Source organism: Balaenoptera physalus (assembly GCF_965194825.1).
Source record: "Balaenoptera physalus genome assembly, chromosome: 5".
Classification (NCBI taxonomy): Eukaryota; Metazoa; Chordata; class Mammalia; order Artiodactyla; family Balaenopteridae; genus Balaenoptera; species Balaenoptera physalus.
Window position 1 is genome coordinate 38681630 of NC_138884.1, and position 24967 is coordinate 38706596.

At 41.5% G+C, this 24967-nt stretch overlaps 2 protein-coding genes across 17 annotated transcripts in view; one reads left to right on the forward strand and one right to left on the reverse strand.

Moving 5' to 3' along the window:
- The window catches only part of TIGD4 (tigger transposable element derived 4), an 827821-nt gene that overhangs the window by 528866 nt on the left and 273988 nt on the right, over positions 1 to 24967 (reverse strand). The window lies entirely within an intron of this gene.
- TRIM2 (tripartite motif containing 2) overlaps positions 1 to 24967 on the forward strand; it is a 192666-nt gene that overhangs the window by 95509 nt on the left and 72190 nt on the right. For 4 of the 16 annotated variants that reach the window (XM_082463511.1, XM_082463509.1, XM_082463506.1 and 1 more), the window contains one exon: positions 1405 to 5826. The exons of 11 other annotated variants lie outside the window; for them this stretch is intronic. In XM_082463511.1, coding sequence (XP_082319637.1) covers positions 1405 to 1557 — 153 coding nt within the window. In that variant the 3' untranslated portion in view covers positions 1558 to 5826. Of the gene's footprint in view, positions 1 to 1404; positions 5827 to 15575; positions 19711 to 24967 lie in introns of those variants that run through there. One more of the 16 variants, XM_082463514.1, reaches the window with a different exon arrangement.

Below are 24967 nucleotides of genomic sequence, written 5' to 3' on the forward strand. Positions count from 1 at the left end.
ACCATTGGGAGGAACAGGATGAAGGGTACGCAGAATCTCTCTGTACTATCTTTGCAACTTTCTTATGAATCTATAACTATTTCAAAATAAAAAGTGAACCAAAAAAGAGAGTAACAATAATTAATTCAAATATGTTTCCATGCTTTAGGAATAATGGTATCTTGAATGGCATTTGGCATTTTGATTGGATATAAATAATAATAAAACTGGTTACATTCTGGAAAAAACCCATTAAAACACTATTTTGAGATGGACTCTATAGTCTTTGTCAGACTACCAGAGGGGACCGTGACACAAAATTTTGATTTTCCTCTAAATTAAGAGCAAAGCTTTTCAGTCCTCACTGAAGAAACACTTTTCTTTTCTCCCATGTCTCTTGTGTAGTCACCTGCATGTATCTAAACATGCATTTACAGACAGGGCAATTCATCCTCGCCTGTGTGGGTCTGTGCAGTGCATCTGGGACCACAGGGTGCTCTGGGTAAATCTAGGAGCATTCTGATGTTACTGTGAGGACAGCAGCTGAACAGTTGAATCTGATATAGGTATCCACTTCTCAGGAAAAGGGTTGAGACTTTAAATGTAATACTGTATGCTTTAATTTCTCTAGTATATTTATCTTGCTTAATTATCCCAGTGGACCTCCTACATTTTAAAGAGGCGTCTATATCTGATGGGAAGCCGGAAGCAGACAGGGAATGAAGTTCACAGAGCAGTTCTGTATAGGACCACAGATGCTAAGCTGTTTATATTGTGGCCCTCATCACACCTGCCTTTTGAAACACCCTACGGGCCACCCAGAATGGTCGAAAGAAACCAGCCTGGGCCTGGGAAGGAGGAGTGTTCCTCTTATTTCCTCATAGCAGAAGCTTACAGACCAAAAAAGACCACTGTCTATCTAAATGTACATGTTGAACCATTGACTTCATATAACTTACTCTTTTCTGAAAAGGAAAAAAGTAATTTCTATTTTCTCGTTGCACATTGTGACTCAGGACATTCTTCTGTGGTCTAGTTGCTGATTTTTCTCTCTTATGATTGGGAATAAAAGAGGGATGTGAGGCTGGAAAGGGAAAAAGTGAAAGCTTAGAGTGAGAAATAAGGATCATTTATTCTTCAGGCAGCACCCAGGGCCATTCCCCTCACATGTGACCACTGTAAGAGTATAAGTGAGATCCTATGGCCAATGGCACATTCCTTGTCAGTGACTGTGGGGCATAGAGAGTGAGGGGAGGGAGAGCAAGGTAAGTGGAGGGAGGGGTTTTCTGTGATAGTGACCTGAACAAACCTGGGGGGTTGCACACGTGTTTCTATATTAAAAACATTAACATCAAGGGTTGTCTAACCCCTATTTCATCGTACTACTGTAACTTTTCCTATTACACTCTGACTTTATATTTACAGGTTTTTGATGGAAGTGGATCGTTTTTGTCCTACATTAACACATCTGCTGACCCACTCTACGGCCCCCAAGGCCTGGCCCTAACTTCAGACGGCCACGTGGTGGTTGCAGACTCTGGAAACCACTGTTTCAAGGTGTATCGGTACTTACAGTAACAGTGGGCAACTGGACACCCCCTTACAAAGATCTTACACTATAAACTGGAATGGATTTCTCGACGCAAGACCAGATTATACTAGACTGTTCATGCTAGAAGGAATCATCGGTGAACTTTCCAAGGTTATTTCTGAATGTAACGATTTCCTTAAAAACTGCATATCTGATTTCCATAATCCACATTTAGGGTTGAAAAAAAAAAGAAATCTCTTCTACTGAATCTATAAAAACTTCAGAGTTTTACACCTGTGAACTATGGCTTATAGGACAGGGATTTATGTAGTTAAACTAATTTTGCAAATCAAATAAGCATTAAAAAGCAACTAGAATATGTAAAGGTATTTGTTAATCCTGTGAGTGGTAGCTTTTGTGCAGAGCTTCCAAAAACAAAACAAAAACAAAATCTGTTATAGTTACATACTTTATTTAACCTCGGTCACAAGACCCAGGGGATCTTCTAACCTCACTTTTACAGTAGGTATTACCCTTGTGACATTTTTTTGGTTATCAGTAGCTACATATAAGTTACTTTGGGAAAAACGGAAACTGTCTTGCAAAATCCTCCCAGCTGGGATTAGCAAGCATCTTGAGTTTAGCACTTAAAAAAATCAATGCAAATTTCCCATCCTTTCTGAGTTAGAGCGAAGATCTTCTTCATGTGTTCTTTTCAGCTCTCTCCTGCTCACCTTGTATCAAAAAACAAAGTTCATTTTCAGGAAATCCTGAAATTCCTAATACTTTGAAAAGCATATTACACCGGCCCCATTAACTCCAGATTAATGCACTGGAATGTAATCAAGAAAAAGTCAGTCACATTTTCTGTGCCACATTCTCACATGTGTCTCTCCTCTTCCACTTCACGAACGCGAAAGCTTTACCTCCTGCAAAATGTCAGCACATGTAGTAGGACACCAGTATCCTAGGACAGAGAGCCATAAGCAGCCCTTTGGAGGACTGATGGTGTCAACCAAAGGCATGTGATTGATCAATGGTTTCCTTTTAGAAACAAGTGTTACCAAAGTTGTGTTATCTCAAAAGCATTACAGGTAAGGGCATGTTATGGTTATTTATCATTGTCTAATGACTAGTAGAGGCATTAAAGGACTATATATACATGATTAGGGTAGGGTAGACTGTATCATATATAGATATATATAGCTGAATCTTCGGTGTATTGAAATAGGCAGCACTCTGAAAGACAGAAGCATCTTCAGCACATTCCTTACTGCACAGTTTAAAGCCGTCCTAGTAGAGCAAGCCCTAAAGCAGATTTAATTTTTGCCATTTTCCAGGAATGCTTGTTATCGGCTGACTTTTAAGTCAGAAAATGGCCTTCTGTGCTTTCAAAAACAAAACAAAAAACAGGTCAAAAGAAAAAAAACTTGAACTTGAGTTACATTTAACTTTAAGTATAAATGCATTTTGAAAAATGTTGAGAATAATTTAGTCAATCTAATACTGTAAAATAAGATGTGGTCTATTTCCACTGTTTAATTTTCTACTCAGTTCTACCAAACAGGATGTCATGTTTGGCATTTTCAATAATGACTTTGGGACCTTTTTCACTGAAAGCACCTTAGAACTGTACTATAACATTTCCCACATGTATAATTATATGAATGTGATGTTTCTTGCTTATTAATTTATAATTCAGCCATTCTCTTATACAGGACTTTTTTAAATTTAGAAGGGAAATCTTCCAATTATCTATCAAATTTATTATGCCCAAATCAACCTCTGAAAAAAATTTTTTTCAGGAAGATTTACATTTAGGTTTAGTATTTTTTTAGTTAGGTAGAATTTTCAAAATAATTGAGACTGTCCGTGATAAAGTTATTTAAATCAATAACATTTTTAGAATGTTAAACTAAGACACTGTTTCCTAACGTCAGTGAAATAAGTCTTTGAATTTAAACATTCATATTTAATGAGCACTTACTGGGTGCCAGAGGCTATTCTAGGCACTGGGGATAAAGTAATGGATAAAACAGACAAAAATCCCTGCCCCCTTGGAGCTTACACTCTAGTGAGGGAATTTCATTTTACCGTTTATTAACATTCTGCATAAAAGATAAGCTAGACCCTTGATAACTCCTGGAATGTTTAAAAGGAAACTTTTTAAATTGGTTAAATGAATTTCAGTTTATTTTCACAAGTAAAAATGGCTTCCTATGTAGATTCTGTCATAGGCCATTGATCTTAAGACTAGTTTACTTAAAGAGGTTTTTTTGCACATTTAAATTATACTTGTGAGTTTAGAAATTAACCAGCCATCATACCATATGAGACTGGATATCTCGATAGTAGATTGAATACAAAGCTAATTTTTTTACATGTCAATATTGGAATGAAACTGGAATGAAAGAAGAGATACTTTGATTCAGACCTGTTCCACTGTCTGTTACTAAAACACATGCTATGGGCACTCCAGGAAACACTACATTTTCCCCAAAATATGTGTAATCATATATGTTAAAGTATAGATAACATTTCAAATTTGGATACATATGTGCATTTACTGTATTAGTAAGCATATTTTAGGGGGAAAAGTGCTGCTGCTAAGATACGAATAGACAAGATTTAAATGAAACTTTGTCACATTCTTTGAAAAATGGTTTCTAGTAAACTGAGAAGGATAGTAAAATAAGTGACTTTTTTTCTGGGCTACCATTATTGTTTGATTTCTCTTTGTCAAGTGTACAGAACCTGTCATACATTCACGATAAGTAGCACTGAAAAATTACCCATTCAGATTTCCCCTGGGCACTTATGGCAAAATGTTGCCAGTTAGAATGTAAAGGTAGGTGACCATGCATTCCCTCCCCGCTTATAGACATTAGTAACTGTATCTCTGACACAGACCTCCCCTGCTGGACACAGGGAGGTGGGTGGAGAGTCACTTCACCACCTAGAAACACATGAATAAAAAGCCTTTATGACTGTTAACCATTTTTTAAAAAATGGTTCTTAGTATCTTGATCAAACTTTAATCTCTAGTAACTAAAGTCCCCAAGTTTCCTTCTTTTAATTTACTCTTTGACTAGATTTGAAACAAATAAATACTAACAGGTCCATGCAACTAGAACACACTTGATTCTACTACTAAATATACAGGGTATGTCCTAATGGAGTTAACTGGAAAAGCAGTACGCTAGCAAGTGTCTATGGATCCTTAACACTGAAGGGTTCACATAAATGCTTTGGTAATACCTATTGAGTTAATTGGAGAAAATAGCAAATAAGCATCAGGTAATCTGCAGATTACTTCAGATGGGAAAAATCTTTATGTACATTTGGACTCTATCTTATCCTCCCTATTCACCAGCTTCTGAAAAAGGAGGAATATTTTTAGTATAATTTTAAAATAAGACATTTCCAGGTAGGATAAAATTGAAGTTATTTGCTGCAAACATTGTCTAATTTTGCTTAAAATCAAAAGTCGTAATACTGTTGCATTCTGTAAATGTTGCAGGGTTTTAAACTTTACAATTATTTTAATATTTTTGATAACTAGGAATCTAGCATTGCCATAAAGGAAACAAAGTGCCCATCAAAAATTTGGTATAAATAAATAATTTTTTTGTTTTGTTTTAAATGACCGTAAGCTACAAATCATGATGTTAATCTTAAACTTTCTGAAGATGAATTGTGTGGCAGTGATTGCGTGGTCTGTTTGTGGAGAATGTATGAAAGCTATTAATATTCTAAAACAGATGAATAAATTGGCTATGTTGTTCCAATGAATGTACAGCACTTCCAGTAACTTTTGAAAGCAACACAGCCTTAAACTCAATGTTTTTGCTTTATGACATGGGAATGTTCTGTCATGAACAGAGTGTATTCTTAGAATTCTTTATATCATTCTTAATTCTATAGCCTTTCAATCCTATGTATGAGTATGAGGGGTTTTCACTTGCTTTTTTTTTCTTTTTAAATTTTGTACATTCCACCTTTATAGGTCTGTTTCATATGTTTTGTGCATAGAACACTAAGTCTTGCGCTCTCTGACATTGATACTGATATATTCTCATCATTTGTTCTTTTATGAATCAAAATGCTGACTGCCTATTTGAAGAAAAGAATGAACGCTGTGCATCAAAGTGTTTGTATGTTCATAGCTACCTACGTACCGCAGTATTTTGGATGCTTTAGTCTACAATAAATCTTTAAATTAATTCTGTCTTGAAACATAGGAGAAACAAGATTCATGTGTATATCTTTACCATGCACAAAATCTCAAATCATCATAATAAAGTTTGTTTCCTCCATTTCCAGGGTGAATGTTTATTTATTTAAACATTTAAGCTATTTATTGTTCTCTTTCTTAGTGAAGGAATAAATGAAGGTATGTTCTAGAACATGTGGAAGATATCAATACCTCAACCAAACTGTTTATACTAGGGAGAAAAAGTTTAGTTAATGCGATTGTTTTCGTAATTTCTCTTTCTGATAATTTGTTGTTGATATACAGAAATGCAACAGATTTCTATATATTAATTTCATACTCTGCAAATTTACTGAATTAATTTATTAGTTCTAATATTAATTAGTTCTAATAGATTTTGGTGGCATCTTGAGGATTTTCTATGTATAGTATCATGTCATCTGCAAACAGTGACAGTTTTAATTACTTCTTTCCAATTTGGATTCCTTTTATTCCTTTTTCTCCTCTGATTACTGTGGCCAGGGCTTCCAATACTATGTTGAATAAAAGTGATCAGCGTGGGCATCCTTGTCTTGTTCCTGAGCTTAGAAGAAATGCCTTCAGCTTTTCATCGTGGAGTATGTTGAGTATACTGTTAGCTGTGGGCTTACTATATATAGTCTTTAATATGTTGAGGTATATCCCCCTATACCCACTTTGTTGAGAGTTTTTATCATAAATGGATGCTGAATTTTGTCATTGAAACATCCTTGCATCCCTGGGATAAATCCCACTTGATCATGGTATATGATCCATTTAATGTACTGTTCAATTCAGTTTGAATTGAATATTTTGTTGAGGTTTTTTGCATCTATGTTCATCAGTGATATTGGCCGGTAATTTTCTTTTTTTGTGATATCTTTGTCTGCTTTTGGTATCAGGGTGCTGCTGGCCTTGTAAAATGAGTTCAGAAGTGTTCCTCCCTCTGCAATTTTTTGGAATAGTTTAAGAAGGATAGGTGTTAACTCTTCTCTAAATGTCTGGTGGAATTCTCCTGTGAACCCATCTGGTTCTGGTCTTGTAATACTATAAACTTCCCTCTTAGAACTGCTTTTGTTGCATCCCATAGATTTTGGATTGTTGTGTTTTCATTTTCATTTGTCTCTAGGTATTTTTTAATTTCTTCTTTGATTTTTTCAGTGATCCGTTCATTTAGTAGCATATTGTTTAGCCTCCACCTGTTTGTGCTTTTGCAGTTTTTTTCTTGTAGTTTCTAGTCTCATAGCATTGTGGTCAGAAAAGATGCTTGATATGATTTCAATATTCTTCAATTTACAGAGGCTTGTTTTGTGGCCTAGCATGTCATCGGTCCCGGAGAATATTCCATGTGTATTTGAAAAGGAGATGTATTCTGTTGCTTTTGGACAGAATGTTCTATGTTTATTAAGTCCATCTGGTCTAATGTGTTATTTAAGGCCAGTATTTCCATATTTATTTTCTGTCTGGATGATCTGCCCATTAATGTAAGTGGGATATTAAAAGTCCCCTACTATTATTTACTGTCAGTTTCTCCCTAATGTCTGTATGCTTTATGTATTTAGGTGGTCCCATGTTGGGTGCATATATATTTACAATTGTTATATCTTCTTCTTGGATTGATCTCTTGATCATTATGTAATCCTTCTTTGTCTGTTGTAACAGTCTTTGTTTTAAAGTCTATTTTATCTGATACTAGTAATGCAACTCTGGCTTGCTTTTGATCTACATTTGCATGGAATACCTTTTTCCATGCCCTCACTTTCAATCTGTGTGTGTCTTTAGACCTGAAGTGAGTCTCTTGTGCACAGCATATATACAGGTCTTGTTTTTGTATCCATTCAACCACTCTATGTCTTTTTTTTTTTTTTAATTTATTTATTTTGGTTGCACCGGGTCTTAGTTGTGGCTTGCAGGCTCCTTAGTTGTGGCACATGTGCTCCTTAGTTGCGGCTCACGGGCTTCTTAGTTGTGGCATACGAACTCTTAGTTGCGGCATGCATGTGGGATCTAGTTCCCTGACCAGGGATTGAACCCGCGTCCCCTGCATTGGAAGGTAGATTCTTACCACTGTGCCACCAGGGAAGTCCCCACTCTAGGTCTTTTGATTAGAGCATTTAGTCCATTTACACTTAAAGTAATTGTTGACATGTATGTAAATCCTTATTGCCATTTTTTAAATTGGTTTGGGGATGTTTTTGTAGTTCTTTTCTGTTCCTTTCTTCTTCTTTTGTTCTCTTACCTTAAGATTTGATGACTATACTTAGAGTTTGGATTCCTTTCTCTTTTGTGTGTGTATGTATAATAGATTTTTGGTTTGTGGTTACCATGAGGTTTATATATAGCAATCTATAAATAGATAGAGAGATGATTATTTTAAGTTGCTGCTCTCTTAATTTCAAACACATTTTAACAACTCTACACTTTTACTCTCCTCCCCTCATGATTACTGTTTTTGACATCATATTTTACATCTGTTTGTTTCGTGTATCCCTTAACTGCGTAATGTGGATATAGATGATTTTACTGCTTTTGTCTTTTAACCCTACTAGCTTTGTACATGGTTGATTTACTACCTTTACTGTATGTTTGTCTTTACCAATGAGCTTTTTCCTTTCATAATCTTCATATTTCTAGTTGTGGCCTTTTTTGCTTAGAGAAGTCTCTTTAACATTTCTTATAAAGCTCGTTTGGTGGTGCTGAACTCTTTTAGGTTTTGCTTGTGGGTAAAACTTTTGATTTCTCCATCAAATCTGAATTGAGAGCCTTGGCAGTTATTCTTGGTAGTAGGTTTTTCCATTTCATCACTTTAAATATATTGTGCCACTCCCTTGTGGCCTGCAGAGTTTCTGCTGAAAAGTCAGCTGAGAGCCTTATGGGAGTTCCCTTGTATGTAGCTTGTTGCTTTTAATATTCTCTCTTTATCTTTTCATTTTAATTACAAAGTGTCTTAGTGTGATCCTCTTTGGGTTGATCCTGTTTGGGACTTTCTGTGCTTCCTGGACTTGGATGTCTGTTTCTTGTCCCAAGTTAGGGCATTTTTCAGCTATTATGTCTTCAAATATGTTCTCTGCCCCTTCCTCTCTTCTTCTGGGACCCCTATAATGTGAATGTTAGTACCCTTGATGTTGTCCCAGAAGTCTCTTAAACCATCCTCATTTCTTTCCATTCTTTTTTTCTATTCATCTTTAGTGATATCCACTACTCTGTCTTCCATCTCACTGATCCATTCTTCTGTATCATTTGGTCTATTATTAATTCCTTCTAATGCATTTTAAAATTTCAGTTATTGTATTCTTCATCTCAGTTTGGTTGTTCTGTATATTTTCTAACTCTTTGTTAAAAACTTCTAACTTCTCATTCTGTGCATCCATTCTTCCCTCCAGTTCTTTGATCATTAGCTATCATTAGCTTGAACTCTTTCTAGGGTAGATTGCCTATCTCCAGGGTTTTATCTTGTTCCTTCATTTGGAACATGGTCTTCTGTTGCCTCATTTTGCCTCACTTCCTTTTTTATTTCTATCTATCTGGTAGGTTGGTTACGTTTCCACACCTTGGAGAAGTGGCCTTTTCTAGAAGTCCTATGCATCCCAGCAGTGCACTCCCCTCTGGTCACCAGAGCTATAAGCTCTAGGGGTGCCCCCTACATGGGCTGCGTGGGTCCTTCTGTTGTGGTGGGCTGACTATTGTGGGTGGTCTGGTAGGTGTAGCTGGCCCTGGGTCAGTTGGTTGCCAGGCCCTGCCTTGTGTGGAGGCTGCCAGCCACTGGTTGATGGGGCTGTGTCATGAGGTGGCTGGCTTTGGAACCCTGGGGGGCCCTGAGGATAGCACTGGCTCACTGTTGGACAGAGTCGTGGCCCAGGAGACTCTGGGGCTGGTGCCTGACCACTGGTGGGTGAGCCAGGTCCTGGGGTCTGGCTGTAGGACCCAGGGGTCCTGGAGCTGGTGTTGGACCACTGGTGGGTGGGACCAGTTCTTGACACAACTGGCTGTGGGGTCTGGGGTATTCCAAAGCTTGTGTTGGCCTGCTGGTGGGCAGGGCTGGGTCCTGTCATGGCAGGCTGCAGGGCTGTATTTGTCCCAGGGCTGGTGTCCCTCCTCTGGTGGGTGTTGCTGGTCTGAAGGCTAGAGGAGGCTTACTGGTGGGTGGGTCCAGAGTCCAGTAGATTCTGAGGCTGGTGTCTGCCTACTGGTGGGCAGGCTTGGTCCTAGGGGTCTCTAGCTGCAGGGCCCTGGGGATCCCAGGTCTAATGCCTGTGTACTGGTGTGTGATGCTGGGTCCTGGGCCTTCTGGTGGGCAAGGCCATGTCCAGGGATGGCTCAGAGATTCTTTTTTTTTTTAAAGATACTCAGTATTTACTACTGCCTTTGGGAAATACATTGACTTTTTTTTTTTAGTGCTATTTAATTTATTTATTTATTTATTTTTGGCTGTGTTGGGTCTTTGTTGCTGTGCACTGGCTTTCTCTAGTTGCGGCTAGTGGGGGCTACTCTTTGTTGTGGAGCACAGGCTTCTCATTGCGGTGGCTTCTCTTGTTGTGGAGCATGGGCTCTAGGCATGCGGGCTTCAGTAGTTGTGGCACGTGGGCTCAGTAGTTGTGGCACACGGCTCAGTATTTGTGGCACACGGGCTCTAGAGCACAGGCTCAGTAGTTGTGGCACACGGGCTTAGTTGCTTCGTGGCATGTGGGATCTTCCCAGACCAGGGCTCGAACCCGTGTCCCCTGCATTGGCCGGCGGATTCTTAACCACTGTGCCACCAGGGAAGTCCTGCTCAGGGATTCTTAAGGTTGCCTATCTGCTGGTGGGTGGGGCTGTGTCCCTGCCAGTTAGTTGCTTGGCCTTCGTCGTCATCCCAGTACTGGTGCCTCCAGGCTGGTGGGTGGTGGCGGGGCTGGGTGTTGAGACTAATAAGCTAGAGGGAGGATTCCAGAATGGCGCTTGCCAGCACCATTGTGTTTGTGGTAGAACAGTCTCCCCAAAATGGCTGCCCCCGGTGTCTGTGTCTGCAGGGTGAACTCCAGCTGCCTCCTGCCTCTCCAGGAGGCTCTCCAAGATCAGCAGGTGGGTCTGACCCAGGCTCCTTTCAAATTACTGCTTCTTCCATGGGTCCTGGAGTGTGTGAGATTTTGTGTGCCCCCTTTGAGAGTGGAGTTTCTATTTCCCTCAGTCCTCTGGGTCCCTCAGAAGTAAACCCTGCTGGCCTTCAAGGCCAAATACTCTGGGGGTTTTTGCAGGACCCCTAGGCTGGTAAGCCCAACCTGGAGCTTGAACCTCTCACTCCTTTGGGAGAACCTCTGCAACTGTACCTATTCTTTCGTGTGTAGGTCACCCACCCAGGGGTAAGGGTCTTGACTGTATCACAACTCTGGCCCTTCTACCTGTCTCACAGTTCCTTCTTTATATCTTTTGTTGTAGAAGAGCTCTTCTAGTAGGTTTCAGTCTTTTCATCCATAGTGGTTACTACTTACAGAGTTATGATTTTGGTGTGCCCTTGAGAAGAGGTGAACTCGGGATCTTTCTACTCCTCGTTGGGAACTCCCTCCCATCCCCCCACCCCACAGGTCTTGAGGATAAGTAAGCTCTCAGTCTTGAATGGTGTATGGACTTGATGATTATTTGTTTGTTTTCTTGTAAAGGACTCTTGTTCTTCTTAGTTGATTGTAAACAAGTCATTGGCTTACACATAGGCATACAACATTTTTCCTGATGTATTTATAACACTTTTGGGTTTTTCATTAAGTCTGTGATCTATATTTTGTGTGATGAAATGAACACTAAAAGTTATCATAATTAGAATAGCCTTTGTTAAAAGTGGAGGGACACTACAGAAATTTCTTTGTTTTTGTTTTGGGAGGATTAAAATTCCAGAACAGGTTGAAAGTCTGAAAGAGGTGAAAGTCTTGGAAGGAGAGTTGAAACAAAAATGAGAAAAAGACCAAACATGACACTGCTAACTAGTTAATGCAAACATTAGTATTATTGACACCTAATTCCATTCCTCACTTATTTTTTTCTTTTAAGCAAGCAGGCACCATTGCCATCGTGGGCTCTTTGGAGGTTTTTAGAGTCAGATTGAGAGTGAGGCCGTTGTGCCAGGTTTTAGCATATCTCAGATTGCTTTTTAGGAACTCGGTTCATGTAAAGCTGAAGGCACCCCTTTCCAGAGCAGACAAAGGGTTTAATTAAAGCTGCAGTTTGTTATTGCCTATGTTAAGAGGCAGGAAGGGCAGGTGACATTCTATCCTCAGCCCCACCTTGCTGCCTCTTTTTTTGCTGCCATAGTCTTTGAACAAATGTCTGAGCACCTGTGGTATATACCAGGCTTTGGGCTATGTGTAAAGGCTGTTAGGATGAATAATAAAGCCTGTAACCTCTAAGAGCTTACAGTATGGTTGATGAACCGGACCAGGTGATTACACCATGAGCTGCTTTTATATACCTTCATTTGCAAATATTTACTGAATCTAGCGTCCTGCTCTAGCTACTAGGGAATAGCAGTAAACACCCGCCTTCCCCACAAAAAGTCCCTGTTCTCATGGAGCTTTATTCTACTGGGATGAGGCTTAAATGAATATATACAGCGCTGGCTACGTAATTTGTGATAAAAAGAATGAAAAAGGCTTTTTCCTTCCTTCTGTGGTCTCTCTTTCAACCTGTGGTGGTGTTTATTTGCTACTTAATGTCACACTCCCTTGGGCGTAGGGATGTTTGCCCAGTGAGTGCAGACCCTCACATATACCTGAGGCCCCGCACCATGACTCAGACTCTCCCCATGCCTGTGCCCAGCCCCCTGCCAGGAGTGGAGAGTGGCAGGGGTTGCTGAGTGGGACCAGGGATGCTGGCAGCTGTTAACTCACCCTGGGAGAAGGCAAAGAGGTGGTGTTAGGGGGGATCACCAAGGCTTGCTAAAAGAGGGCAAGAGAGCATGAGTCGTCCAGGAAAGAACAGATAGTTCAATATCGCGAGGCCAGACAATGCTCAAGAAGAAATGATGAGAGATGAGGCAGGGTTACAAAAAAGAGTTACTGTGCCTGTTCTCAAGGAGTTTACATCCCAGATGGAAAGATTAAAAAAGCATCAGTACCTATAATACAGAGCAATTTAAGAGAAGAGCCATAAAAGAAGTGTCAATAAAGCATGATGGAAAATCCAAGTTATCACATAATTGACGGGGACAGTCTGCTGTATGCATATTGTCCCAGCATGATTGTAAAGAGCAGTCTTTCTTTCTCAGGAGCGTCCCAGTTTGGATGAGAAATTATATTCTCACGCTACACCAGTGTTTCTCAGCCTTTTCCCCCATTATCATCCCCCTAAGGAGCTTTTTTTTTTTTTATTTATTTTTGGATGTGTTGGGTCTTCGTTTCTGTTCGAGGGCTTTCTCTAGTTGCGGTGAGCGGGGGCCGCTCTTCATCGCGGTGCGCGGGCCTCTCACTATCGCGGTCTCTCTTGTTGCGGAGCACAGGCTCCAGACGCTCAGGCTCAGTAGTTGTGGCTCACGGGCCCAGTTGCTCTGCGGCATGTGGGATCTTCCCAGACCAGGGCTCGAACCCATGTCCCCTGCATTGGCAGGCGGATTCTCAACCACTGCACCACCAGGGAAGCCCCTAAGGAGCTTTTTTTAGACATCTTTTCCCTAATTGCCCCTTGCCCCCACCCCATGATGCTTTAATGCCAGAGGTATACTTCATATCTGTTTATGTGCTACAGCCCTTTGGAGGCCCATAAACCATTGTACCACAAACCATCCAAGATTTTTTCATCCCCCAGGAACCAGTTTTGATATTGCCCCCATTGAGACTGATGCTCTGCACAAATGACATAGTAGTATTGTCATTTCTAACTCAGGAGATGTGGTGTGACTGAGAGGTCAATAATGTTTACTATTTCTTCCTTGAAATTGTCTCCTCTTGGTTTTTCATTCTCCTACTTCTTTTTCTACCCTGTAGACTTTTCTCTGTCTCTTTCAAATGATGTTACTTTCTTTTCCTACTTCCTTAATAAAGAAGGTTCTCCTATAGGTCCTGCTTTTCAGAATTTCAAGGAAGGGCCATGAGAAGATTGTCTTCAGTTTGGGGTGCATTCCTGAGAATTCAAGGGGAAACACAGGCAGTAGAACATGTCTCTTCTCCTTGGTGGTGGTCATTCTGAGTTTGCTATTCCAAGACTGGGGTGCACACCAGAAATCTCAGAGAATGGTAATAATGGCTCAGTGACATTTGGGATACAGTTGCAACCGCACTGACCAACGCTCTCTATGTGCGCTTAGCACTCATCATTCCCAAGAGAAGATCCAGTTGGGTCAATTTATCACTGACCAGCGCCACTTTGGGCACCTCAGAGGCAAGTGGCCTGCCTTATGTTCATCCTACACATGTAACCTTTGGCTTGAGCACCTAGCCCTGGTCTAGACAGGCATGGCCCAGCTGGCAGAGAGTTCATTGGATGGATGTGGCAAGAACCACAGCTCTAAGCAGAAAGAATGCTGGGGGTTTAGAAACTCAGAAAGCAGCCAAGGGCCTGGGAGGCACCTGGAGTTTCAGAACATCCTCTCCAGTGAAGTTCTGTCATCAGGTCTTGTCTCTCCTGTGTTCTCTTGAGATTTCCACAAACTTCCATTCTCTTGGGCAAAAAAAGATGGGTTTGTAAAGAGTTTTAAATGCCCAAACTGAGAAGGGCACACGTCTTTAGTGGCTTTTCCTCCCTCCTGTCTCATCTTCGCTGCTTCCTCACTCCCACATAAACTATAGGCATTCATCAGAGATATTGCAATAAAGTATGATATGGCAATAAAATCACACGAAGTTTTTGGTTTGTCAGTGCCTATAAAAGTTATGTTTAGGGCTTCCCTGGTGGCGCAGTGGTTGAGAGTCTGCCTGCCAATTCAGGGGACACGGGTTCGAGCCCTGGTCTGGGAAGATCCCACATGCCGCGGAGCAACTAGGCCCGTGAGCCACAATTACTGAGCCTGCGCGTCTGGAGCCTGTGCTCCGCAACAAGAGAGGCCGCGATAGTGAGAGACCTGCGCACCGCGATGAAGAATGGCCCCCGCTTTCCATAGCTAGAGAAAGCCCTCGCACAGAAACGAAGACCCAACACAGCCATAAATAAATAAATAAATAAATAAATAAATAAATAAAATATTAAAAAAAAAAAAAAAGTCAAGCTTTTAAAAAAAAAAAAAGAATTATGTCTAAAAAAATGTACATACCTTAATTTAAAAGTACTTTATTGTTAAAAAATGCTAACCGTCATCTGAGCCTTCAGCAAGTTGTAATCTTGTTGCTGGCAGAGGGTCTTGCCTCCGTGTTGGTGGCTGCTGACTGATCAGGGTGGTGGTCACTGAAGGCTGGGGCTGCTGTGGCCATTTCTTAAAATAAGACAGCGAAGTCTGCCACATCGATTGACTCTTTCTTTCATGGACGATTTCTCTGCAGCATGTGGTGCTGTTTGATAGCATTTTACCCACATAGAACTTCTCTCAAAACTGGAGTCAGGGCTTCCCTGGTGGCACAGTGGTTAAGAATCCGCCTGGCAATGCAGGGGACACGGGTTCGAGTCCTAGTCTGGGAAGATCCCACATGGCCGCGGAGCAACTAAGCCCGTGTGCTACAACTACTGAGCATGCACTCTAGAGCCCGTGAGCCACAACTACTGAGCCCAGGAGCCTAGAGCCCGTGCTCCACAATGAGAAGCCCGCACACCACAACGAAGAGTGGCCCCCGCTCGCCGCAACTGGAGAGAGTCTGCGTGCAGCAATGAAGACCCAATGCAGCCAAAAATAAAAATAAATAAAATAAATAAATTTATTTAAAAAAAAAAAAAAAAAACTGGAGTCAGTCCTCTCACACCCTGCTGCTGCTTTATCAACTGAGTTTACGTAATATTCCAAATCCTTTGTTGTCCTTTGAACAGTCTTCACAGCATCTTCACCAGGAGAAGATTCCATCTCAAGAAACTACCTTCTTTGCTCATCCAGAAGAAGCAACTCCTCATTTGTTCAAATTTTATCATGAGATTGCAGCAATTTGGTGACATCTTCAGGTTCCACATCAAACTCTAGTTCTCTTGCTATTTCCACCACATCTGTAGTTACTTCCTCCATTGAAGTCTTGAACCCCTCAAAGTCATACAAGAGAGTTGGAATCAACCTCTCTCAAACTCCTGTTAATGTTGATATTTTGACCTCTTCCCATAAACCACAAATGCTCTTAGTGGCATCTAGAATGGCAAATCCTTTCCAGAAGGTTTTCAATTGACTTTGCCCAGATACATCAGAGAAATCACTACCTATGGCAACTAGAGCCTTACAAAATGTATTTCTTAATAAAACTTGAAAGTAGAAATTACTCCGTGCTCCATGGGCTGCAGAATGGATGTTGTGTTAGCAGGCATAAAAATATTAATCTCATTTTACATCTCCATCAGAGTTCTTGGGTGACCAGGTGCATTGTCAATGAGCAGTAATATCTTGAAAAGAATCTATTTTCTGAGCAGTAGGTCTCAACAGTGGCTTTAAAATATTCAGTAAACCATGTTGCAAACAGATGTGCTGTTATCCAGGCTTTGTTGTTCCATTTATACAGCAGAGTCAGAGTAGATTGAGCATAATTTTAAAGGGCCCTAGGATTTTCAGAATGTTAAATGAGCATTGGCTTTGACTTAAAGTCACCAGCTGCATTAGCCCCAATAAGAGAGTCAGCCTGTCCTTTGAAGTTTTGAAGCCAGGCATTGACTTCTCCTCTCTAGCAATGAAAGTCCTAGATGGCATCTTCCAATAGAAGGCTGTTTTGTCTACATTAAATATCTATTTGTTTAGTGAAGCCACCTTCATTAATTATTTTAGTTAGATCGTCTGGATAACTTGCTGAAACTTCTACATCAGCACATGCTGCTTCGCCTTGCACTTTTATGGAAACAACTTCTTCCTGAAACCTCATGAACCAACCTCTGCTAGCTTCAAACTTTTCTTCTGCAGCTTCCTCACCTCTCTCAGCCTTCATGGAATTGAAGAGAGTGAGGGCCTTGCTCTGGATTAGGCTTTGGCTTCAGGTAATGTTGTGGGTGCTTTGATCTTCTATCCAGACCACTCAGACTTCCTCCATATCAGCAATAAGGTTGTTTCGCTTTCTTATCATTCATGTGTTCACTGGAATAGCAATTTTAATTGCCTTTAAGAACTTTCCTTTGCATTTACAACTTGGCTGTTCAGTGAAAGAGCTTAGCTTTCACCCTGTCTCTGCTCTCGACATGCCTTCCTCACTAAGCTTAATCATTTCTAGCTTTTGATTTAAAGTGAGAGATGTGTGACTCTCTTCCTTTCACTTGAACACTTAGAAGCCATTGTAGGGTTATTAACTGGCCTAGCTTCAACATTGTTTTGTCTGAGGGAATACGGAGCCCCAAGGGGAGGTACAGAGACAGGGAAATGGCCAGATGGTCGGTGAGGCAGTCAGAACACACACAACATGTATCAATTCAGTTCTCTGTCTTATATGGGTATGGTTCATGGTGCCCCAAAACAATTTCAATAGTAACATCAAAGATTACTGAACACAGATCACCATAACAGATATAATAATGATGAAAAAGTTTGAAATATTGTAAGAATTACCAGAATGTGACACAGAGACACAAAATGAGCAAATGCTGTTGGAAAAATGGCACTGATAGACTTGCTCGACACAAACCTTCAATTCGTACAAAACGCCATAGCTGCTAAGTGCGGTAAAGTGAAGCATGATAAAACGAAGTATGCCTGTATCAGCACATCTTTGCCTCAGGCTTTGTTATTCCACGAACTCAAACTAAGGCAGAAGATACCGGGTTCCCAGGTTCCTGGTCTAGAAGGAAGGTACTGGGTTACAGATGGGCATGTCCCTTTCACCCTGCAGACTCCTTGGATATGGGGAGTGATGAGGCTGGAGCAGGGCCAACATAGCCCCAGAGCAAGGTCTAGGGCAAGGGCCAGTTGCCCAGTTGGAAGGGCAGCACTGACTGGAATATAAACTGCTGACGGGTGTGGCCTGTCTGCTTCATCCTCACATATTCGGCCAACAGCAGATAGTCAAATTTTTAAAAATGAAATTAATGTGTGCTTAAGGTTTTTGTAAAACATGAATTTGTTCAATAAACAAATGCCATTCAGGCACTATGACAAATGCTAAATTGTGGATTCATGATCCAAATGTTATGATGCTACAAATATTTATTTGCTTTCATACTTAACTCATATAATACATACATCTGCCTGCCCCATAATGTTGTAAAACTTGGAGCGTCTCAAGACATCTGAATGGCATATCAGATAATTTCAGAATTCTATTGGTGAAAATAGTAAATGCGAAAGCACTACTTGATGCAAGTAAAGATTTTTCAAAGTAAAATATCCTTTCTTTTTTTCGCCTGAAAACCATATCTAGATATCCCTAAGTAAATGACAAGATGGTATTCTTGAAAACCTGGTCCATTTATTTAATACACATTTATTGAGTGTTTATCACGTGTCAGGCACTGCGCTAGGCCTTGGTGATATCAAATGGTTGGCTTAGTCTCTGCTACAGAAATGAGTTTGATATTATAGGGAAGTTGTCCAAGTTAATAATTACAAAATGAATCTGGGATGCTGTGATAAAATGACAGAGACCCTTTCCTCTTGTGGGGGGTGGCATGAGGAAGCAGAGAGAAAAAGACTCCTGGAGGCTACCCCTGAGCTATTGAAAGGATGGGTAAGAGTTACCCAGGTGAAGAAAAACTGTTCTTGACAAGCAGATGAGTATGGCAGTCTGAGAGGAGATAAAGGCAAGGCTTCCCACAAATGCCACTTTTATGGTTTTTGACAACTCTACATAGCACCAGTAATAACTTAATATTTTTCTTAAATATCACTTTAATTTTTTAAAATTTTTTACTGACATACCTACTTCAGCTGTATCTTAAGCAATACATGAGAAATCTAGGGTATGGTGTGTTAATTATACATTTGCTAGTACTAATATTAAAACACTTATTAAATGGATACCCTTTTACTCTCTTAAAATCATCTCATCAATTGAATTGTATCGGACTGTAGGAAAAACAAAATGGAACTCTTGTTTAATTTAATATACCCCTTACCCTGCAACAGGAGATAATTCGTTTTAGATGCCACTTTTTTTCCTAGTAGAATTACTATACTTTAAAATGGTTCAAAACAACGTACAATAACCTTCAAAGCAACGGAAAAGTCTGAGTTAATTTTCTGGCACCTTGAGGCAAAGGGACCCGAGCTTTTGATCTTAATCCCCATTAAGTAATGAGGCAGCATACTTTCGACCGTTTTGATTTGAAATTCATTATCTTGTATTAAGAAAACAAAACAAACAAAAAACCTAAAGCAAAGGCAGACATACAAAGGGATTTTTAAAAGCTGGAAAAGCAGTGGATATCGGTGGGAGAGAAGATGAGGCGTAAAATTAGAAGAGAGAAGAAAGTCCGCCCCAGACCAGGCAAATCCGCATTGATGGAGGCAGCGTTTCCTTCTCCAGCAGCCAAACTGCCTCTGTTTTTTAAGGCAAACTTAGGCCGCGTTTCCGCTGAGCGAAGAAAGAAGTCAAGGCGAGGGCTCGACATTCTGAAAAAAAAAAAAAAAAAAAAAAAAAGGAGTCACAGTCAGCACGCAGGACCGAAGAGGCGGAAGCAGCTGGGAGACCCTGCTCGCCAGCATCTTGAATCGACCAGGACGGACCGGCGGGCAACCAGGCCCCGCCCCCAGGACAGGCCTCGCCCCACCCCGGCCGGCCGGCCGCTCCGCGGAGCCGCCAGGGGTCGCTGCGCGCCGTCTGGGCGACAGCCGGTCTCTCTTCCCTGCCTCCCCTTCGCTGCTCCGCCCCCGGGGCGGTGTCGGCGCCAAAATCAAACCCGCCTGGGCCCGCCCCGCCCCTCGCCGCGCTTAGGCCCCGCCGCCGGAAGACGCGCCGCCCGCGCAATGGTAAGAACAAGGGGAGCGCTCCTCGGTCCCCCTCCTCCACAGTGGCCCGGCTGCAGAGCCCCTCGGCTGCGTGCCACGCGGGCCCGGCGTTGGCCCCCGGGCGGGCTGCAGAGGCCGGCTACCCCGCCAGGTCGACGCCCCGGCCGCCCGGCGCTTTCCGGCTCCCGCCGCCTGAGCCCCTAGGCTGAGGCGCCGCGCTGGGATCCCCGTCCTTGTGCCCGCCGCCTCCCTCCCGGGCGGGTCAGGTTAACTACGGGCGTTCGAGAACGTGCCCCGAGTGTCTCACGAACTCAGCAGTCTGTCAACAAGGCCACGAGTCACTTCAGAAGCGGTGCCCAGGCTCCCCGCTTCCGGCCACCAAGGCGCCGCCCCCGGTGGAGAACAGGGAACGGGTGTCGGCGGTCAGCGCCGGGGGGTTCCCGGGGCCCGAGGAGCTTGCTTGATCTTTGAAGATTGAGTGGTTTGGGGCGTTGTAGCATTTAGAGCCCATTTCAGTATTGCTCACAATTTCCAAAGTGACCTAACAAATCTTCATTTTATGCCAGTTAGAGGATTTCTGTGAAAATGCGTTGGTTTTTACGAAGGGCAGGGCTGCCCTTTTGTGCTTCCGGAGTCGCTTTATTAGGGAAGCACCGTACCGACTTCGTCTTCCTTGCATTGCTTGATGGGTTAAGTCCTGGTTAGATTCCAAATCGTCTCTTTCTCTTTGTGAATTTAATGTCTTTCTGCTCATCAAATCATTTTCATAAACCTTCAAAGTTTCATCCCCCACCCCCTTCTGTTGGCAGAGAATCAACGTCTAATGAAGTGGATCTAAGATTTTAATATCTTAATTAAGTGGCCGTTATTTTGCCAAGCTGGTGGTGGACAGAGATATATAGGTTGTACGATGTTTATTTGAAGATTCTTGTCCAGATGTAATCAAAACTGATAACGGTTTCTTTGTGGTTAAACTAACAACCCAGCCACCTGGGCATAAAATGGTGTAGGAAGCCAAACAGACTCACACTTAAATCTGGTACCAGTGTTCCGTGATACCATATTTCTCCTTTATAGAGTTACTGGCCTGATAGAACTGACTACTGAGTACTATGCAGCCCATATGCATTAATTTTTTTGTTTTTGTCTTTTTACCTAATATCTCTCTACACCTACATACCTTCTAATACTAAATGGTTTAATGTGCTATTAACTCTTTTCTGATGTTTACCGCTAGTAATGGAGAAACATGGAACAAGTTAGAATAAAACTTTTTGTAAGAGACATACTTCCTATTTTTCATGTATTATTAAGAACTAAGTTTAGTGTTATGTTGATCAAAGATAACTTTTGTTCTTTTTCCTGATTGTGAATTAATAGCTGTTTGTTTTGATTTTGGTTGCGCTTGCTGGGTAAACAGTTGTTATAAGTCCAAGCATATTTTTGGAATTGGAGAAATGTGGTATGCCACTTCTGAGGGCAGCAATTATCATCTACTTTTAATTTTTCAAAATTGTATTAGTGATCAACAGGGCTGACTTTAGGAAATTTTTTTGCGGGAACTTAGTTCCCCAACCAGGGATCGCACCCGTGCCCCCTGTAGTGGAAGCGCAGAGTCCTAACCACTGGACCACTTAGGATTTCTTTAACTCCTAGTTGGAGAAGTTTCCTTCATTGTCCTCAAGTCAAATTTTGAGGCCACTTACTTACTAATTTGAGTGTATCTCTAACTCATACTACGAGGAGATGTTCTTTAATCCTAAGTATCACATGAGCCCTTGTTGATTTTTTGGACAAATTTCTAAATATGAAGTAATATGGCATCCTTTTACATTAGTTACTTTAATTCTGGCCATGATACTCTCCCACGGTGGTTAGCAATGAAAACTCTTTGTAGTGGTGAAGGAGACTGATGAATAAATTAGCCTGAAATCAGTGTTAACGGATGATACAGCTCATCCATATTTCTTTTTTTTTTTTTTTCATCCATATCTCTTGAGTCACTTTCATAAGCTGTTGAGCTGAGTGATAAGAGCTTTCCTAAAACAGTGTGCCCTCAGGACATTAGATTCTCCTCATTGCCTGCCTCTTATTGGCAGATTCTTGCGGAGTCCAGGGTCTCTCAGGGAGCAGTTTATAATAACAAAATGTTAGGAGCCTTTTCTAAAGCTTTGGCTCTATTTTCCACTGATGCAGCCACAGACTAAATTCCTAAAGGGGTTCTCATTGCCCCACAGTGCCCCTAACTTAACCTTCAGATTCTGGGCTGAGAGAAACAGTGTTTTCAATCCTGGGGCACAATTAAAGCACCTCAAGATTTTTAAAATATGAGGCCAAGGGGCCCCATTTCAGAGATCCTGATTCATTTCTTATGGGATGTGCCTGGGCATCAGCAGTTTTAAAAGCTCCTGAGATGATTCTAATCTCTGTGTATGGCAGTTTGAGACTAACTGGACTAGAGAAATAGCTGAATGGGCCTTCTAACTGAGTGTGGATATCTTGCTTTATTCAGATACTGCAGAAGCCATTGTGAAGGGAGGCTAATAACGTAGTACTGAACTCTAGCTCTCTACCCTGGGTTTAGTGAACGTGTCTTCGTAGTGTATGGTTTCTTGGAACTGAGATTCCTCTGGTTTATCTCTCCAAGTAAGGCAATAAATGGTTATCACAGACTTCCTTATTATCAGTTCTCCCTGAAATGTATTTATGGGAGTGCAGAGGGGTGTTGTGGGATTTGGGAGTGTGAACGGCCTCAAATTTTAGATACATGGTCCTGAAATTGAGGGCTGGTCTTTACAACTGCTCTTCTAACCTGGCACTAACCTCTGGGAAGGCAAAGGCAGTTCATGTTCTGAAGAACTCTTTTTGTTTTGTTTTGCTTTGTTTTATTGAATGAAAGAGTCTTTAAATGCTATAGTACTTTACAGTTTTCAAGTTTCACACATATGATTTCATATAATCCCATAATAACCCTGTTCTCCCCCCACCCCTATTTTGCCCCTCCCCACATCCTTCTCCCCGCTGGTAGCCACTAGTTTGTTCTCTATATCTGTGAGTTTGCTTCTTTTTTGTTTTATTAGTAGTTTGTTGTATTTTTTAGATTCCACATATAAGTGATATAATACAGTGTTTGTCTTTCTCTGACTTATTTCACTTAGCCCTCCAAGTCCATGCATGTTGCCACTTTTTTATGACTGAGTCATAAAAATCTATTGTGTGTGTGTGTGTGTATGTACATATGTATATAAGTACATATGTATCTGTGTATTATACATATACCACATTTTCTTTATCCATTCATCTGTTGATGGACACTTAGGTTGCTACCATATCTTGGCAAATGTAAATAATGCTACTATGAACACTGGGGTGCATGTATCTTTTTGAATTAGTGTTTTTGTTTCTTTGGGATATATACACAAAGGAGTGGAATTGCTGGGTTATATGGTGGTTCTATTTTTAATTTTTTGAGAAAGCTGTGCATTGTTTACCACAGTGGCTGCACCAATTTACATTCCCACCAAAGTGTACGAGGGTTCCCTTTTCTCCACATTGTCACCAATTTGTTATTTGTGGTCTTTTTGATGATGGCCATTCTGACAGGTGTGAGGTGATATCTCACTGTGGTTTTTTTGTTTGTTTGTTTTGTTTCATTTTGTTTGTTTTTGGGGTTTTTTCTTTTTTTTTGGCTGTGTTGGGTCTCTGTTGCTGCACGTGGGCTTTCTCTAGTTGCAGCGAGCAGGGGCTACTCTTCATTGCGGTGCGCGGGCTTCTTATTGTGGTGGCTTCTCTTGTTGCAGAGCATGGGCTCTAGGCGTGAGGGCTTCATTAGTTGCGGCTCAAGGGCTCAGTAGTTGTGGCGTGCGGGCTCAGTAGTTGTGGCTCACGGGCTGTAGAGCGCAGGCTCAGTAGTTGTGGCGCACGGGCTTAGTTGCTCTGCAGCATGCGGGATCTTCCCGGACCAGGGCTTGAACCCATGTCCCCTGCATTGGCAGGCAGATTCTTAACCACTGGGTCACCAGAGAAGTCCTCATTGCGGTTTTGATTTGCATGAAAGGAAGGTGTTTTAGATAGAACAACATTTTTAAAAAGGCACAGAAATGGGAAAGAACATGCTGCAAGTGGAGAATTACAAGTAGTTTTTGTATTACAGCTTAAATTGCTCAATTCTTCATGTTGTTATGGTAAATTTGAGGTGGGGAGTGGTACCTGTGAGAGATAAGTTGGGGTCAGGTGACAGAAGGCCTTGTATGTCATTCTAGGGTGATTGGATACTTCTGGATGGTTGAGAATTTTAAGCAAGGGAGTTTTAAGCAAGGGAGAGGCATGGGTAGGCATGGCAAAGGAGAGGTTTGCTTTTTGGCAGCATAGAATGTGGCTGGAGGGTGGGACAAAGCATGGTTAACATACTGCAGGTATGTAGTAGGGAACAGACAATGAAGGCCTGAACTAAGGTAGAGGTAGTAGGGATGGAGCAGACAGGATCGATTTGAGAAACAGTTAAGCTCTGAAATTGGCAGAACTTTGTGATTGGTTGGATGTGGAGTAAGAGAGATGAAAGAACCTAGGGTGACTGCCAGGCCTCTGGCTCGGGGAACAAGGTAGAATCTAACTGAACTCAAGATCCAGAACAGCAGGTTTGGGGAGTAGATGTGGGAGAGGAGGGGTCAGTTTAGACCTCCTGAGTTTGACGTCTATTCAGCAGACAGGTAAGTACGTGAGATTGGAGCTCAGGCGCCCACTTAATCCAATGATATAAAGATTTGAGTTCTCAGCATAGGTGTTTGTTAAAACCATGAAAGCAGGTGAGATCAAAGAAAAGGTGTGAGGAGAGAGGGGATCAGTAGAGAAAGAACCCTGGGGAACTGCAGTATTTAAAATTGTGGACAGAGGGAAAAGAGAAAAAGTTAAACTTTGAGGCTACTTATTTTACCTGTGCAACTCATCAAGGAACATTGGATAATTTGCTGTGAAAAGGGGTTGATGGGTTTCTAGACCACGTACTCTGGAATGCATTCAGAACGGCAATTCCAAATTCCTTTCCCTGTCTAGTGTAGGCTCTCGTTTCTGATGGAGTTTATGGTTGGATAGGTTTATTATTGTTGGTTTATTTATGTCTGCTTTTTACGTGGTATAAAGTATTTTAAAGTTCTTACTAAACAATTTATGTTCCTCTATAATCCCATGCAATTTTTAAGAAAGATGCAGATTACTTCAGAAACATTAGTGTGGAAGCCTCCATGAGAGTACTAGAGATTATGGTTCTCGTTCTCTTTTG